Here is an 18,636-nt window from a genome sequence, read left to right on the forward strand (position 1 = left end):
GAAACAAAATGACATTTGCGTTAACTTTTCTTACAGGCAACACAATTTGGCCATTTAAAGCTAGCATTCTGCTTGAGAAGGCTGATGGCTGATTGACTTAAAAATATGACGTAGCACTCATTTCAACACGATAAGTCAATGTATTCTTTTTTGTCCAGTCTTAGGCTTCAGCAGCCCCATTCATTATGGGTTGTCTTGCAGGTCCCTCCTGAAAGCTGATGTCTAAAGTGTGACAGTTCTTAAGCATTTAGAAGTTCTTTGACTCTACAGTCACATAAGGGGAAACTGGTTAGAGACCACAGCACAACCAGAATTTTTTTTAGCAAACATGTGCAATGGGCGATGAACTACACAGACTGAGTCAGACTCAACGTGAGACCATGACTGTTTGCAGACAGGTTGCCTCTCGCCAGCGACCCGTGCCGTCGTCTTGTGATTGCGTTGAGAATTCAATCCAGTCATTGGGAATCTTCCTCCTACTCACAATTGACGGATTTAAACATTAAATACATTTAAACTAAATATTTTAAGAAGACGACGCTACAGACAGCAACACTGAGGGTTTAAATGATTTTATTTACACTTAAACAGTCCTGTAGATCTGGTCGCTGTACAGAACGTCAGAACTTCACCACTTCTAAAAGGACCTTTGCACATGTGTGAATACACGGTTATAAAATGTGATTTATACAAAGGGCAATTCAAATGTACATGGCCCAGAATCTGCAAAATCATTTATTTTTACAGTACTATTGTTTTTTAAACACAACAGAAATCCACAAATGAATCACAGCCTTTCTAAGCTGATGTGTCATCTCCCAAATCAAAATTCACCAGTTAAAGAGATTTCCACACCTAAAGGTTTGGGTTTTTTTTTCAGGGACAAAGACGTGCAACTTGTTAAAATTTTCCAGTTTTGCTTAGCCATGCCACAAATCAAAGACTTGGCTGATATTCATAGGACCTTGGTGATTTCAGAGTCAGGGGTCCTCCTTCAACCACTCTGCCTTTCAAAGCTGGATTAATATCCTCACTAAGGCAGTAACAAATATAAGCGACAGAGGCAATGCACTCCAGGGTCCGTTTGATTTTCTCCAACATAACATCATACGGTCTCTAGAACTTAAATAACCCCATAAGGGTTTTAAAAAATTAAAATATGAACTTTATATTCAAATTAAAAGTGAAGTAGGCTCTTTGCAAAGTTGAACTCTGTTATCTTTACACCTGTCCAAAAGTTAAATCTTTAGTAAATTCAATGGTGGATACAGACCTCAGGGTGTAAACATCTCCAGGTATCAAGCTTTTCATAAATCCCACTTTTTATAATAAAGTCCTCTTTTACTGTTTGTTTATGCTAGCTGAAATAAGAATTCTTAATTTAGCTTTAGTCTGATACAACACTAATAAAACTGGCTGGATGTTGCCAGAGTGAAAAATTTAAACCTTTTCTCCACATATGTTCCCAAAAGATTCTGGCATCCTGGCTGCTCGGTGGCAGGTGACAACCTGCATCCATAGACAAGCAAAGAAGAGACAACACAAAACACAGGAGCCACCTTGAGGTCCAAGACATTAAAATGATTTGGATTATTGTATTAAACCGATATGGAAGCAGAAGGCAATGAGATTAAAGTCATTTGATTCAGCCACAGGCTTAACTGGCTGCATGTGCAATAAACACTCAGATATGCTGTTATTAAATGACAGGTGGGACTTTACAGTTTGTACCATAAACACAAAGCTCTTTTATTAACCTCCGCTAAGACTCATTGATATCTTTATAGTTGGATAATTGTTACCAACAAATCAAAACTTCACTTTGGTTTTCCCTCCAGATAAAGTGATTTAGGTCACATAGATCAATTGATATTGTATGTTGTAAGGGTGATTGTTCACGCTATTTATCCCACACTCCACCCACAATCCTTGACAGCACCGCACTGCTAGTTAACAGCACCGGGTTCCTGGGCTTACAGATACCACCTTCCTCATCAAAAGGTAGACAGCAGCGCTTGCGCTTCCTGAAGCGGTCAAGAAGAGCAATCAGACTCCCTTCTGCCCTCAACACTTCCCACAGAAGCACTACAGAGAGCAACATCTCAGAGCAAACTTCAGAGAATGGTGAAGACACCAGGTCAGGTCGCCAGGTCTCCTCTCTCACCCCCACAGGACCACACACCAAATCCTGCCTGCACAGAGCTGCCGACACGCAAACCGTTTACCATCCTGCCCTCTAAAAAACGCTATCGCAGCATTAGAGTCCTGAACTCTCTTTAAATACACACTATCACACACCAATCCAAGAACTGTTGTATATGCAAACTCTCACACAAAATGTCTCTGTAACTGCTGCTAATTTGTGCAATATTTTCAGTGTCTGCATAACATGAGCACCTATGTTTTTAATATTCATCAGTACAAAGATTCACATATAGTGCCTAAGTTTCTGCTGTGCAATATTTGTAGATTTTGATCTTAGCTGGGTATTCATGTATAATTACTATGACTATAGTGCATGGTGTTCTAGGAGAAACACAGTTTTGTCCCACTATGCAGTCCTTGTGTGGCCAGCATGACAAATAAAGTTTACTTTGACTTTAAATTTCAGTCTGCTGTTATCATCACGAATTAAAGAAATAACTGTGAATAACAAAAAAACTGCATAAAAGGTTCAGTATTATTATTGTTGTTATTATTATTGTTATTATGGCTGACTGTGTATATGTTTGCCATTTAAAATATTTAATTTGAACTAATTCATGCTGTGAACTCTTACAACCCCAAATTCATCTCTCGATTCGGGTTAGACCACGAAAATGAATGTAAACAAATGCGACGCACTCATGTGTAACTCATACCAGTGGCGGATGTGTTGGCTATTATTTTTACAGCCTTTGAACATCAAGTCAAGTTTCAAAGTAAAAAAACAATGGTTTGGTGACATGTTATCTTTTTTTGTGGTTGAGGTGAAGGTGGAGGTGTTACACATGCCTCACTGCTCCATCTATCATAGATTGTCTGCCATCCCTGTTAACCGCTCTGATTGAGCTTTAATGCTGATTGGCTGCAGAAGACTCACCTGTCCGCAATCTGCCCTCTTCCTCACCGCTATGTGGCTTCCTATAGGGCCGGTAACACCTCTGTAACACTGATATGTACTCTGACAACAAACACCCCGCTGAAGAAGACTAAAAGTGGTACTTTTCATGGGGATGAATAGCTTAAAGCTCAGAAATCGTTTTTTGTAAACAAACCCCAAACATACCATTTTCTCTGACAAGTGAAAAAAAATACACTTGATCTGGTAATAAGGACATATGCTCTTCAGTACAAGAAAAGATTAACGTGATCAGCATTCATCGCTCCCTGAGAGGATCAGGGTCATAACATTCACTGATTTAAAGTAATGAACATGATTGTTTTTTTACAATGAAATGTGCTGTTTAATCTGAACTGATTTATGATAGGGTCTTTTACTCTGTCACTGTGACGTGTTTCTGCTGTTTATTTTTATGAAAAAACTATTTTGTAACTCTGATGTTTATGGCTTAAACAGTGAAAAACAAATGCTTTGTAAATGCAGGATCATGCTTTTCCCCTGTGTTTCAGAGAAGGGAAGGTAGACCATTTTTCCCAGCTTGGTCTTTAGTCATAAATACAGGACACTTTATATCAGATTCATTTGATTTTGTTTGCCTCACTCGCCTCTCAGGGCTTCTGTAAACCACCGTGTTGGCTTTACGTTCCTTCACTTTTCGCTGACAACTAGAAAGCCTGTAGATATATGCAATCTGTCTTCAAAATTTATGCAGATCTAATTAAAAAAGTTCCATCTCATAAAGCATAGAAAGCTCACTGAAAACACACACCAAACATGTACTGCATCTTTTCCACACTGAGCGAAAACATTTTTCCTGGTTTAAAACTGCAAGACGAGAAGACGGCCAGCGACCACAGGTCAAAGTCAAACACTGCACATAACAAAAGGACGGTACAATACATAAGCTGACTTTGTATAAATAAAGTTCCAGTTAAAATATTGCTAATATTAGTCTTCATATGATGAAATGATATACAATAAGAATGGTACATTAAAAAAATCCTTTCCTGTTTTGTATTTACAGGATATCTGCATCACTGTCACTCATTCCCAATGTAAGCTGTTGCGGCTCACTCGACACTGCATGGAGAGGAGTTTATGAACGCTGCGTGTAGTGTTTCTGTCCTCATAGATAGAAGTCTCTAAAACTTCAGGCTACATAATGCTGTCCACAGTCACCTGTACCCCTATGAGCGCTTACAGAGTTCCCCCAAACATTCCCGTAGTGCACATTCGTGGTCTTCCAACTGGTTTCCTGAGCTAGTCTTAAAGCAACAATGAGGATAATGAGAGTTAATCATGGTGTGTTTAGGTGACTCTTTACAAGTAAGGCTCTCCAAAAGTCCTGCGACACTCCATGACACCTGTGCTCGGAGGACGGTCACAGTTGTGGGTCAGCTTCACCAGGTTGGGTGTAAGGCGATCGTACGCCAACTTGTACTCACGGTCGAAGGCGTCTGTGGGAAGAGGAGAGATCGGCAGCCAAATAACATGTGGGTGGAGATTTTTTCTTAAAACATTTAAACATGTCAATCAGTTCATTAAGGCTACATGTAACTGCACTCATTTACACTTTTATCTCTTTGAGGACACAATGAGGACTGGCTGAGCAAAACGGAGCCGATATTGGACTTGGAAACAAAACTCAAAAAAATCTTTAAAGTTCTAAAAATCTAATAAATAGCTCGCTAATACAATTGCTGTGAAGAGCAGTGATGCTGCATATACAGTTAGGTTCATTTATAGCTTATTAATACTTCCCCCAAAGTTCAGGTTTAAATGAATTCATGCTGTTTTATGAATTTTACAATAGAGTTAATCAAATGAATTATTGACACACACACATATATACGTATGTTATGTAAGAAACACTCTTTTAAAACATACACATCCAAGACATAAACTTAATACTCACCAATATCAATGTTATCTTTTCCCAGAGCCACCAAGGACAGGAAGAGGATGTCCCTGTACAAACTTCTGAGGAAGAAAGGCGAGGTCACATGCGATCAGTATAAATGGCAGATGAGTGAGTGCTTTAAACGTGTATATTTGAATCATTTTTTCCTAAACCCAAACTGGTAGGTCTTTCTTCCATAAACACAATAATTAGATGAACAGACACGCCGATCATAATGAGCAGAAGCACAAGGCAAACTTTGCTGCCTTCATGCAAACATTCAAGCAGGTATTAAACAGTCATGCTGTCTCCCTTTTCCCTCTCAGGTCCTGTTACTGCAAGTACAATAATTGGAAACTGTGTAAATTGACTGCTCGTTTGTGGTTGTCGGGGTTAAGTGAATGAAAATAAGAACAATAATCAAATCAACTCTCCAAATAACACTCCCTGATGAGCACAGTGCATCTCTCTGCGAGCATGTTTCAGTGTGTCACATTTCCGGACTCTGTGACATACACTTCCCACTAACCCAACGGCACTGACTAGAGGACTGAATTTATATCAATCCACAGCTGAAAATATTACCAAACAAAACTGCACGGCCTGTGTATTTTACACATAATAAATGCCTTATTACTGCATTTGTGGCCAATTTATATTACAATATAACTGGAAAAGCCTTCAAATATGAATTGTCCTTATACGTGACTGAACAGTTGGTGCTGACCTTTGCCTTTTGACCCCAAGCGTCTGCCCCAGCAGCTGCAGCAGCTGAGCCATCGGGCGGCTGACGTCGTTCCTCTGGATGCTCTTCACCATACTGTGCAGCAGCTCCTCACTGAACGGCTTTTCTTCCTCTGGGACTGGCCGAGACACAGGGTAACCAACATCTGGAACACAAGCACACACGCACACAATTCATCATGATTTTGCATCAGACATGTGAAAATAATTTCAATAATAGATCATCTGTGAAGAGTGGGCACTCTCTCTGATGAGAAGCACTTGGGGCTGGGTATCTGGAAGGCATAAAGTGGTACTACACTTGCAGGTGTTGAATAAGTAAATCTAGTACAATAATATTATAATGAAAAACATGGGTTAAAAAGTGGATGCACAGTACATAATGAATGTAACCCGGCAATATACAAATTAACAACTGAATACTTTACTTGTCATATACATTAAAATAAAAATAATGTTATCTGTAGCTTTTAAGATTTAAATTTAAGAGTAATTATTTGTTACACGTTACGTGGTTCCTTGTAATTACAGTCATTACAATCTGTTCTGCCAAACAGTACAGTTTTCTCTCAAAGCTTAACTAATTCACTTCAGAAACTCTGCTAGAAAACTACGACTCAACATCCTGTCATGAAGAATTGTTGCATTTGTTGCTTTATACTTGACCAGTGTAGTTATCTTCTTTCTCTCTTCAGGTAAGTTCAAATTAAATTATAGTTAAAATTATATATTATACATTATATTATAATTAGCTTATTATAACAGCATTGTGAGAGTACATACATGTGGTAAAAATGTCCTTACAGCAGAGCCCTGACTGCACATGTGCACGTCTCCCCTATTCTGCTGTCTAGTCTCATATTTGTGCCTCCGCTGTGCTGCATAAATAAAACTGAAAATAGCCCCCGAAATATACTTCAAACAGTTACCATAAGATTACATTACATGCAATACAACTGTTCACTGATATTTCTCATTTATTCTCAGCACAGAACTGCATTATTACTGCTCCTACCTACATACTGCTTCACTTTTTAATATAAAAAGATGGAAGTTTTATAATATATGTACACATATCCAGGAACACATATTACATTCATATTTTGCCTTTAGTTTCATATAAGTATTTAATTACTATTGATATAGTAAATGATATAGTAATGTTGTAAGATGGGCAGATACCCTCAGGGATAAATACATATTATCAGACATTTTCATGCATGCACAAAAAAATTACTACTACTATACTCAAATATTAGCATAAAATATATTTTTGTTTATGAAATTGTTAGAAGTTACATAACATACTAATTTCCTAGGATACTAGGGCCATAAAACACTGTCATGTCTATATTTACAGTTTAAAGACCCACCAGTACTGCAACCTGAAGCTCTGTACTAACTTCCTGTTAGTACATATAACATAGTATGATTTATATAAAACTATTTCTGAAGGTTAAAAGTTGCAATATATTTAGAAGCTAACTTCTAATAAATAAGAATGTCAAACTTTACACAGATTGCCTGTTAAACTACAAACAGTAACAGTGTTCAGGAGTGGCAGCGGTCGGTGTTCAGTACCCAGCCCTTTAAGCACCACACGTTGCTGAATGTCCTCATTACAAGTGGACAAACACAGCGGACAGTCACCACAGATGCAAACCCACGTTCAAATACAGAGCAGGGCTGTATTTGAGGCAAACATGTCAAAACCACCTCAGAGTCAAAGTCTCAGTAAGATTTTACACCGCACAAACACTTTCATTCCAACACTGGGAAACCAGCCGCTGACTTTCCACAGACAACACTGCAGTGCAACAAGCAAAGGACACAGAACAGAGGGAAACAGCCAGAGCAGAGGACAGCACACAAACAACAGGACTCATCTGAGGCCGTCTGCAGCAGAGGTGAACACTCACTCTCTAACAACAGAGTACAATTAAGTCCTGCAAGACAGAGAGCAGACACAGCCTGTTAGCACACAGATCGGCCACTGCGCCTCCTCCTCCGTTAAACAGTCAGTTACTGCAGACATGTTAGCACCAGGCTGTGGTATTCGCCCTCACAAATCCAGCTGTTCCCAGGACTAAAAAAAAAAGAAGACCCCCCCCCAAAAAAAAAAAACAAAAAACCCTGCAACTTCAGACTCATTTAAACGACCGGGCTTTTTTTGAAATTCTAATTCTCATTTTAATCCTGAATATCTTTTCTTTAGTTTAACTCACTCTTGTGATTGGAACTTGGAACATAACAAGTTTCAATCCTGAGAAATGCTGAAAAACAAAATAGTAATCGATGAGCATTTCCATCCTTTATCTGTTAGTAAGGACAAACTGGATTACTTATTTTTAAGCATTTTTAAGCATACTGTATAAAGCATTTTAGTGAAAGCTTCTGTAATTTTTCAGCCACACATTTCATAAATAATCTTATTATGTTTTACTTCGTGCTACTTAGAACTCTGTGTTACAGCCCTGGCCATAATTTGGATCACAGTGGCTGGATTTAGTTCTGTGTGTTCTGTTAAGAGTCTCTGGAGGTCATTCCTGATTGGAGAGCTGGCAGCTGCTGATTGGTCCCAGGGTCAAGTGGCTGTTTTAAAAACCCTCTAAAGCAGTTGTCCTGACAGCAGCCCCGTCCTTTGTGTGGCCTTTGTATGAAGACTGATAAACAATACTACTTCTTCCTAACTTTGCTACCTAGTGTGGATTTAGGGGTGTTTAATTGTGATGGATCTTTGGGAGAGCAAATGACAGTTACATTTTCTTGTCTTTTGATTGTCACCAGTCAGGCTTTCATTCAAGTTTAGCCCAGAAAACTTCCAGAAACCTCAAAAGAAAATATAATTAGAAAAAAATGTGCATCTACTACTACTACTATGTGAATATTAGAAGTCGGTGGAACTAATTCAAATTTACTGAAATTATTAAAACACAGCAGAATATATTCAGTTTGTAACTGTAATTAAAAAAGTTTGAGGCGAGCCCATGTTTGGATTTTCTTTTGTTTCCCACTTTTTTGTTAAAATATGGACAAAATTAGGCAGATGGAAATGTACTTACTAATATTATAGATGAGTGGTCTCACCTTTAAAAACAATATTATTGTTCAGCATATATACACGGGAGGCTTTCTGATCAAACTGCTTCTAGAATATATATACAGTTATTATTTAACATTGTTGAACATCTGTACTAACATTAAAACGAAGTGAGGCAAAAAAAGCTTATGCATAGATATGTTTTATGCATATATGCAGGCATATACTCACCCTAACACACATAAATGTGTTAAAAGGGTTTTTATTGAATTTCATAAAAAACGTTAATTAACTTACCTAACACACACAAAAAAATCTCTCTCTGTTTTTGGTTGAGAGCTGCTGAAAGAACCTCCATCTATACGCAGGTTTTACAATATTCTCTTCTTTTTTGTATTTTCATTTTGGACAGACGGTTACAGGACCTGAGCAAATTTCCCCAATATCTGAGGAAATAGAAAACATGTCCAAGCAGTGCAACTCACTGTATGTGTTCCAGAGGATGTACAGAGGCTGGATGGGGTCCTGGTGCAGCTTGAGGTTGTCCCACAGGATCTGGATCAACACATGTTTACTGTCCTCAGACATCCAGTGGTGAGGGATCTGAGAAGAAACAGTGTGAGTCAGACGTGCCAATGCTGAAAAATGCTGTGAAACAAAAAAATATTCCTTTCTTTTTTCTTCCATTATCACAAGCCATTGGATCTTTTGTGTGTGTGTGTGTGTGTGTGTGTGTGTGTGTGTGCGTGTGTGTGCGTGTGTGTGCGTGCGTGCGTGCGTGCGTGTGCGCATGTCCGACCTGGGAGTCTCTGTTGCAGTGCTCAGAGGTGAGGATGAGACCTGGCAGGTTGCTGGGTAGGTCCAGCCGTCTGAAGTACCAGACCAGGTTCCAGTAGATGATGGGGTGATGGTCCACCATGTCAGCCTCTGTGATCACTGAGTCGCCCTCGTTCTCCAGCAGACTCTCGAGCTCCTTCCACAGCACCAGTGGGCTCAGGTAGGGAACCGTCACAGGCTCTGGGTTGTGAAGCCGCCACTCCATACTCAGTGGGTCCTGAGTGTCACAAAAAGAGAACTGCTTAGGTTCACAGCCAGCTTGTGCTCTAGAGCCACGATCTGGCCTGGGAATTCCTCTGTGTGGGCTGCAACCCAGCCCCAGATAAGCAGACGAAAGTGAATGGATGGATCGATGGATGACAAATGGTAATGGCCTGCATTTGTATAGCGCTTTTCTAGTCCATAGGACCCCAAAGCGCTTTACACTACATTCAGTCATTCACCCATTCACACACACATTCACACACTGGCAATGGCAAGCTACATTGTAGCCACAGCTGCCCTGGGGCGCACTGACAGAGGCGAGGCTGCCGGACACAGGCGCCACCAGGCCCTCTGACCACCACCAGTAGGCAAACATGGGGTTAGTATCTTGCCCAAGGATATTTGACATGCAGCCAGGATGCAGCCTGGGATCGAACCACCGACCTTCTGATTAGTGGCTGACCTGCTCTGCCACCTGAGCTACAGCCAAATGACTTATTTATATATGCAGGAGATGTGAGTGATTAACATTGTTATGGTTAAATATTAATGAAGACAGGTTTGAAGTTATCCAACACAAAGGGATATGCAGCAACAGGTTTTTGTTTTGGTTTGCATTATTTTCAGAACTGGACGTTTTAAAACCTCTGTCTCTCCTTTCATTGTGTATTTTGTTCCCAGAGTAAACTACTAGAGGTACCGAACATGAACACTTAAGTTCACGGATTCAAGACATGCCGTACACACAACAGTCCAGCCTTACCGTGGCTTCGTTCAGACAACTGGGCAGGCTGCCTGATGTTGGCAAACAGCAGTTGTGTCGGGTCGTTTCATCCAGAGGACCAAAGGCGCTGACACTACGGGCTATAGGAGCTCCAGAGGATAGCGCCCCCTGCCGGCGTTCTACGGGTATATTGATGCCTTGATCCCTGGTTGACCGAGACCTGCAAAGATACAGCAAAGACAATTTGGCCCTTTTTCCCATAGACAATACTGACTATTTGAACATAGGGTCAATGATTAGGTATAGTGTTACTTTTCTATAAACAGCAACACTGATTTCTTTAGATCACATTAAGAAATTTCACTCTGCCTTCGAATTACAAACTGTATATTTTACAGGAGAGTGTCAGGGCAGCAACCTGAAGCAAACAGTGACTCAAAGCACAGCAGGAATGAAAACCAGAGTGGCTGGAAGAGAAAATTCAGGTTTTAAATGGCCAAGTGTGAATACTAACTTTAACCAACTTGAAATCCTGTGGCATCACCTGACTGATAAACTGAAACAGGAGCAATAGTTCAAAATCCCTTCTCATCCTGCAGCTAAAGGATGTTTTCACATGTTCAATTATTTGCCCACTGTGTACTGAGCTGTGTTTAATAAAGACCAGACAAATTTTCATGGTATTAATTTATTCAACTTGTACTTGTCTACACTTGGATGCAGATCAGGGAACATAATTCAAAAGCAATTAATGCCACAATTGTGGTAAATACACATCTGTTTGCTTGCTCTATGTCAAGTATTTTAGCGATATATCTGTTTCTGTTCATCCCTATTGCTCACACATTTCATAATCTCAAGTTTCCCCCCAAATACCTCACAAAATTGCACCTGCACACACACACACTCACACAGGCACACACACACTGAGCTTTGTTAGGACAGGTGATGCAGATTCACTGCTCTTTTACAATGCAGATGTGGAGTGTGTGGATGCAGCTACAGTAGCTTTTCAGTTCAATAGCATTGTGTAACCAGACAAGCTGCATGAAGATGAGCAGAGGTCCACAAATAAATTAAAAAAAATAAAATCATACAGCACATCTAAAACTAAACTACAGGAAGAACAAAATTTTTAATGATGATGATGATGATCGCACTGTATTTCAGATCTCAGACCATAATAACATTGTAACAGTTGTACAAGACACGAGGTAAAAGATACGGAAGCACAGACAACAAACAAACAGAACAAAAAGAAGTCCTTTTAATCTGAAGGTGTCTCAACAGTGCAGTACTTATTTTAATTTATTTTTTCATATTTTAGACAAAGCACCATCTTTTCATGTTTTCATGCATTGCTTGTTAACAAATATTGTGAAAGATTTTAAAAACATTTGTATGATTATTTGTCTCACTAACATGTTTTGATACTAAATTTAAATCAGAAATGAGCAAAAACATAAGTAGCCAAAAGCTCCACTACATTCAGGTGTGGTATGTTAGCAGCAGCTAATGTAGCCTCAAGCTTTTCATTATACAACAAATGTTTTGTTTATCTCTGTCAGTCAGTAATTGTGTTCTTTTTACTGTACGTGCTCCAGTTTCAGTCAGAGGGTTTCATTTGTCACTACTGTCCACACTTTAATTCTTAAAGAATTTCTTAAATTTTCAAAAGAAAACTAGCAAATATTTTGATTTTGACAAGAGCATGTAAACAAATGTAAATGTAAGAATGTAGTTTAACACTGAGTATGAGTGCATACCTTGCTGAGCACTCCTGCACAGCAATCATAGGGGACTGAGGGGAGATAGCTGTCGTGGGACAGGGAGTAGACAAGGTGGATGTCCCTGTGTCCAGCCCTGTGGAGGCAGAATATGACGAGGTCGTCGCCTCATCTACTGATGGGCTGCCCTTCAGGAAGAGCCTGCAGAGAGGAGAGAAAAAGGAAAAAAAAACATTACTTAATCAGTACTTAATAAGACATTTCTCAAGTAGTGGAACTTTAAGTAGAACTTAATCACAATGAAGGTTTTGTGCTTGTCTGTATTCTTCTTACTTACCTGAAGCAGCGTTATCGATACTGAAGAGAACATCAAGTAACAGAAATAATCAATTACACCTGTGGGGTTCTTTGCTTTTGAGACCAAAAGCACTCAAGTCTGGAGCCCACTTACAACATTTTGGTGTCGTCTAAAAAAATGATATGACTTTTAATTTAGTCATATCTCCACTTGGATGTGCTTATGCTAAAGCTAGGCTAACACAACATCCATAAAGTTCTGATGAAGGTCACCTTAGTTTCAGTGTGTTAAACGCGTAATAATTAATGACTAAGAATGTACGTGTCTCAACTCTAACTTTTGGTTGAACTTTATTTGAAACGAAGCAAGCCTTAGATCATTTAAAAAGTAACTTTACATAATTCTGGCATTTAATCAATATGGACGGAGGGGGAAAAGATGAAGGGGAGAAGAATTGAAGGTGATTTATTTCATCTTTTTTGACAATATAGTCAATAGTCAACAAGCACATAAAAACAGCATACACACATACAGCACTTGAGCATTTGCCTACCTGCCAGGTCCTCGCATGTCCCTGATCTCCACATTGAGGAACGGCAGGAATGGGTTTCCACAGAAGGGGCAGGTGGTGTTCAGGTTGGAGTCGTCTGCTGTCCAGCCGGCCATGATCTCCTCATCATACACCAGGCAGTCGCAGGTCTTACAGCGAGAACAGCTGGAGATCAGCAGCTGGAGGAAGAGGACACAGACGCAGAGACACGTTTAGCTTCTGTGGAAGATTAGTTTTGATATTTTTTATCTTGCAGTTTTACCTCCATGGCGTAGTTGTTGAAGATGCTAGTGTTGCTGGTGTACCGTGAAGAGCTGAGGTCCGACTTGTCTGGCAGAGAGAAGCCAGGCAGTCCTGCATCAGGATGAACAAACTGTCAGAATATGTGAGGGGGCAATTATATTTATTTGAATTTATTCTTTATTCTTATCAGACTACTTGTCATTTTCCATCTTGGTGTGTTAATGTTTGCCATAAAGAACAGGCCAGACTACTGAAAGCAGGTCTAAAGCATACTGTAGATAATCAAATTCTATATTCTTCTATACAAACTGCAAAGCTTTGTTTTTTCATTGACTACACTAAAGAGGAAAATACAGCGATAGCGTTTCTTGGTTGATAAGTAGAAACCCGTTGCCTAGAATCAAGCATTTATTTATACAGTGCTTTTCACATAAACACAGAGTGCTTTATGAGTCCAACACAACGCACATGAGAATGATATTAAAGAAAGAAAACAAAGCAGCACGAAACAGAAAGAAATTAAAAAATAAAAAGCAAAAAATGCACAATTTTTTAAAAAGGAAAAAGAACATTCATTTGAGTGAATCTTGTGCTGACCAGGGAGCAGAGATGTGGGTCTTCCGTAGCTCGATCCTGCAGTGGGACTGTCCAGATGGCTGCGGAGGGGGCTGCGTCTGGGACTCCTGCGAGGTCCTGGAGGGCCAACAGGGCCATTCCTCAATGGAAAGACCATTGAGTGCTCTGTGTCTCCAGAGTCCTCATCTAACAGTGAGGAGCAGTCTGGATCTCCCGCACCGAGGGAGGACACGCTCAAACGGTCACTCTGGCTGTCCTGGATGAGGAGAGCAGAGCATTTCAGTTTTTGCCAGTCTAACTTCAAACTTTCACAGCAACTGCAGATTATTTTAAATGACTTATTAGTAACTCTGACTGCCTCCAAGAAGATCAATGTAAAAATATAAACGAAACCACAGCACGAATCACTCAAATCTACAGGTACAATATTTAGTTGCTTATATGAAAGAAAACAAAAAAACAACAAACTGTGCTACTAAATTGTGCAATTTATTTAGGTTTTTCAGGGGGAAGAATTCACATGGATAATGTGAAAGTCTCAAAAACTCCAATGAGGACACACATTTCTGAAATGTCTCACAAAAGGAACACTCACACAGTTTGCACATGGCAGGAGAAGATTATGTACTGTCTTTGGGAGAGATTTTTGTTTTGTGGTGTTTCTTCTCTATTGTTTTGGAAACTTTATAATAAAGAGCAGAACACAATGACACAATTACTAATGTAGGATTTCACAGAATCCTGCTGGACGGCCACAAGATGGCAGCAGCACACAGGCTTTGGTCTCATTCATATGCTGAGTTATAGAATAGTTAATAGTTGATGTAAGTCACTGGCACAAACTTGTTACAGTGTAGAAGTACAGATTCTCTATCAATAAGACTACAGGCGTTTGCACAGTAGTTGGAGATATTTTTCACTTAAAACATACATTATTGGTTTAAAATTAGGGTGTAAATTCACATCTAATACTCTAAAACAAACAAAAATGGTAGCGTCAGCCAGACGATTTTGAGAAATCTTGAGGTTCCTGTGAATTTTCTCTAAAATATCAAAATCAAACTAAAGCCTATTTTGTATGTGGTCAGCACACCATATTTATTTTTTTCAATGAAAAGAGAGAGCAGGACTCTGTACCTTGGTGGGTGTTGTGTATGTGGCAAGGCGCGTGTACCAGCGGCTCGCTTTCTCTGCTACTCCCTTCCCAGCAGAGAACATGCTGGTCTTGAACACATCCAGTGTTGGCGTCAGGAGTGTATCTAAAGCAAAAGAGGAGGAGGAGAGTGAAGGTGACGTCAGGCTCATCCTGTCCGCCCTCTCTCTGTAGGGGCTGGGTCGAGGACTCGGGCTGGGGGTGGTGCTCAAGCTTCGAGTTGGAGGCGAAGACCACAGATGTTGGCGCGAGATGGGCTGCGAGGGCGACGGCGGCTGGAAGGTGCGGGAGCGAGACACTCCTGCAGTCCTGAGGGGGGAGCTGTGGGGGAGGCTGGCTCTGCGGGAGGAAGCAGAGAGTGAGGAATGGTGGAGGAGGACGGGGCTGGCTGGGTCCTGGAAGTCCAGACTGGGCGTGCGGCTGCTCAGCGGGCTGCCCATGTGGTTCATGTAGAGCTCAATCTCCCTGGCCAGGTGCCTCCGGGCACTAGGAGTGCTGGCCTGGTCCCCCTCCGTGTACCGTTCCTCATTTTGCTGATCAGACTCTGCTGCCAGGAGGGAGAGAGGGTCGTAGCCTGTTTCAATACCTGTGCGCTTCACAGTGCCTCTGTTTGTCATGGTGCTCACACCACCATAGCTGGCGCTACGTTCAACAGCTTTTTTATAAGGTTTTGCCCCCTTAGAGGGCTTTTCGAAATCCAAATCCTCCAGATCAAAAATGGCCTCTGTAGTGTTCCTGTCCTCATCGCTGGAGTCCTGCCGCTCCGCCTCCTCATCCACTTCCCTGTGATCACTACTCCTGGCAGCGTGTGACTTAGCAGCTACCCCCTCGAGCCCACCCAGAGCCAGGGAATGAGGCCTCCTAGCCTTAGTGAAGTTGGCACCAGCGAGGATTTTAGCATCTGCGCCCAGGTGTCCTGCGATTTTATCTGGATCAGTTTCACCCTGGCTCATGCCCAGGCCCAGGACAGTGGTGCCACTCCCACTGCTTCCCACAGTGTCACCACTCAGCCGACGGCTCTTTACACCCTGCCAGTCAAGCGCAGAGCCACTGCTGGCGCTGCCCACCACCTCCTCCAGAGTGCTCTTATGTCTCCGGAGCAAACTGTTTGTCTGAATCTCACCAATCTCATCCAGGGAGGTAGTGAAGAGGAGACCTGCAACGTGGTCTGGCAGACAGGGAGAAAGAGAAAAATGGCATTTGTATCAGGAGATGGCACGAGTGAGCAAAGGAAGTGAGATCACTTGACTTGTTAATTTTCAATGTTAGAGAAAAGATCATGGCCTCAGTCCAGCTTGTGCACATGAGGAAAGACACCAACTATAACTACAGAGGAGCCTTTCAACAAGGAACACCCAAAAAATAAAGCTGTGAACTGAAACAGCTAAATAATTTCAACTGTTTGTCACAAAATAAAAGTATGAGTACGGGTAAATTGTCCAAGGCACTTCTATGTTTATATTGAGGAAATCCCAAAAAGAAAACCTTGAAATGTGAATTACAGCAGAGAGAGACAGTTAAGGTACCACATTAGAAAATCTATTAAGCTCTAAAGTCTAAGGAGCTTGGAAAGAAAAGCGTCTGGACTTCTTTGAGTTGCTTGAAGATGTTTCGCCTCTCATCCGAGAAGCTTCTTCAGTTCTAAGGGTCAAATGGTGGAGAGTCACAGATTTAAACCCAGTGCAAGTATCCCCCCCAAAGAGGGACAAAGGACCCCCTGATGATCCTCTACCTAATAACATGAGCCAAAGTGTGAAAGCGGGTGTGGGTCACAATCAGCCAGGGTTTCGGGTGAGCTCATTGCGAAACCTGGCCCCACCCTATCATGTGATTTCCTGAGGTCAGATGGCCCAGGATGTGAGTGGGTGTTAAGGCGTCTGGGAAGGGATCTCAAAACTGGATTATAGATGGCAGACAGTTGGTGTCGTAAACCACCGCCTCTGTTCAAAGATGGTCGCTCACAGTGGACGTAAATGGCTTCTTTCACTCCTCTTTAAAACCATCTGTCCTCTCTGTCCAAAATGTGAATGTTGGCATCCTCGAAAGAGTGACCTCCTTTGTCCCTCTTTGGGGGGAAACTGGGTTTAAATCTGGGACTCTCCACCATTTGACCCTTAGAGCTGAAGAAGCTTCTCGGATGAGAGGTAAAACGTCTTCAAGCAACTTAAAGAAGTCCAGACGCTTTTCTTTCCAAGCTCCTTAGACTACGATGACTGAGAACCTTCACAGACATTAAGCTCTAAAGTTTGCAACTACCTGCGCTGGCGGAGCTCTTGGGTTTACAGGCTGAGTCATCAAATGGACAGCTGCTGCGAACAATGCCACGGGGTCTGAAGGAAGAACTCATCTCCAAGTCAAGCTGAGGGAGGCAATCTTTGCTTCCCTTGGCACTTTCTGTCTCTGACACTACAAACACGAAAAACAATTACAATTTATGCACACAGCACAAAACACACCAACATTCTTTAAAAAAAAATTAACTGCAGGACAACAAACAACTGAAAGCTTTGATGTTCATGAGAAACCAAAAGGAATGAATCATCTCTAGAGGAGACAGAAAGATCAAGGCAGAGGAAAGGGAAATCCCACGTGGCTACAATGCTGCCAAGTTAGGTTTTTTTTTCCCACAGTTAAAGGCAAAGGAATATCAGGTGACATCAGATCAGACAGAATACTGACAGGAGCTGCAGTCGCTCTCCTTCTTGTCGTCTTTGTCAGGGGCAGAGTCCTGGCCAGCGGGGTCTCCTCTCCGCACCTCCTCTTTTGACAGGGAATTATAACCCAAGTCTGACTGATCACCTAAAAAAAAGAAGGAAAAAAAAAAAGAGTACAACTTGGGTGAAAGACAAGGACAAACACAGGCAGTGAATTATCTGAATATCTAATTATCTACCTAGTAAAGCACAAAGTCACAGAAATACACATCACACACACGGAAAGTGTAAGCAGAGGGACAATTCAAGAACAAAGTTGAGGTCCAAGCCCTTTACTTCCATGTTGTATGCTAGATAACAACACTATACACTGCATTGCGCTATGGGACTAAAATCTTACATGGACAGGAATCTACTGTAGCTTTACACTGTAGGAAGAGAGATACATGAAACATCTATGAGAGAATGAACCAGTGAGCCATTTTCTTCTCTTTATCTTCTCAGTTCTGCCTGGCACATTGTTAGTGCTGGGAGAAGGCAGAAAAAACAGCTAAGCTGTACTGGATAAAGGAATCCCCCCCGAGGCACGCAGAGATCTACAGTTACCATATAAAAACAAACTGCATTTTTACAGCTGCTAATGATTCTGACTGCTACGGCTCGAGGCTCACGCTTCCATCTGTCTCTAAAAGTTTTCGGGGTCCTCAGGCAACGAGCTGATTGATTCGTTCTCCTCTTTCATCCTCCACACGAGCCTTTGTGGCAATCACCTCTAAATAAACCATGAGGCTGCACAGCTCAGCTGTGATACAGCATAGAACAACTTGCAACTGACGGCGAGTAACACAACTCCAAATCCTGGAGAGTAATAACCAGTTAGCTG

At 41.3% G+C, this 18,636-nt stretch overlaps 1 protein-coding gene across 12 annotated transcripts in view; it reads right to left on the minus strand.

Moving 5' to 3' along the window:
- Positions 1-556: 556 nt before the first annotated feature.
- LOC113012359 (C-myc promoter-binding protein-like) overlaps positions 557-18,636 on the minus strand; it is an 87,087-nt gene continuing 69,007 nt past the window's right edge. For 7 of the 12 annotated variants that reach the window (XM_026153107.1, XM_026152980.1, XM_026152848.1 and 4 more), the window contains 14 exons: positions 17,779-17,898; positions 17,356-17,505; positions 15,084-16,267; positions 13,968-14,202; positions 13,390-13,481; positions 13,131-13,306; positions 12,319-12,480; positions 10,592-10,772; positions 9,587-9,841; positions 9,273-9,390; positions 7,667-7,693; positions 5,731-5,893; positions 5,019-5,083; positions 557-4,560 (listed from right to left, as the gene is read on the minus strand). In XM_026153107.1, coding sequence (XP_026008892.1) covers positions 4,424-4,560; positions 5,019-5,083; positions 5,731-5,893; positions 7,667-7,693; positions 9,273-9,390; positions 9,587-9,841; positions 10,592-10,772; positions 12,319-12,480; positions 13,131-13,306; positions 13,390-13,481; positions 13,968-14,202; positions 15,084-16,267; positions 17,356-17,505; positions 17,779-17,898 — 3,065 coding nt within the window. In that variant the 3' untranslated portion in view covers positions 557-4,423. The remainder of the gene's footprint in view (positions 4,561-5,018; positions 5,084-5,730; positions 5,894-7,666; positions 7,694-9,272; positions 9,391-9,586; positions 9,842-10,591; positions 10,773-12,318; positions 12,481-13,130; positions 13,307-13,389; positions 13,482-13,967; positions 14,203-15,083; positions 16,268-17,355; positions 17,506-17,778; positions 17,899-18,636) is intronic. The other 5 variants (XM_026153341.1, XM_026153266.1, XM_026153187.1 and 2 more) reach the window with 2 other exon arrangements.

This window comes from Astatotilapia calliptera, chromosome 1, assembly GCF_900246225.1.
Source record: "Astatotilapia calliptera chromosome 1, fAstCal1.2, whole genome shotgun sequence".
NCBI lineage: Eukaryota > Metazoa > Chordata > Actinopteri > Cichliformes > Cichlidae > Astatotilapia > Astatotilapia calliptera.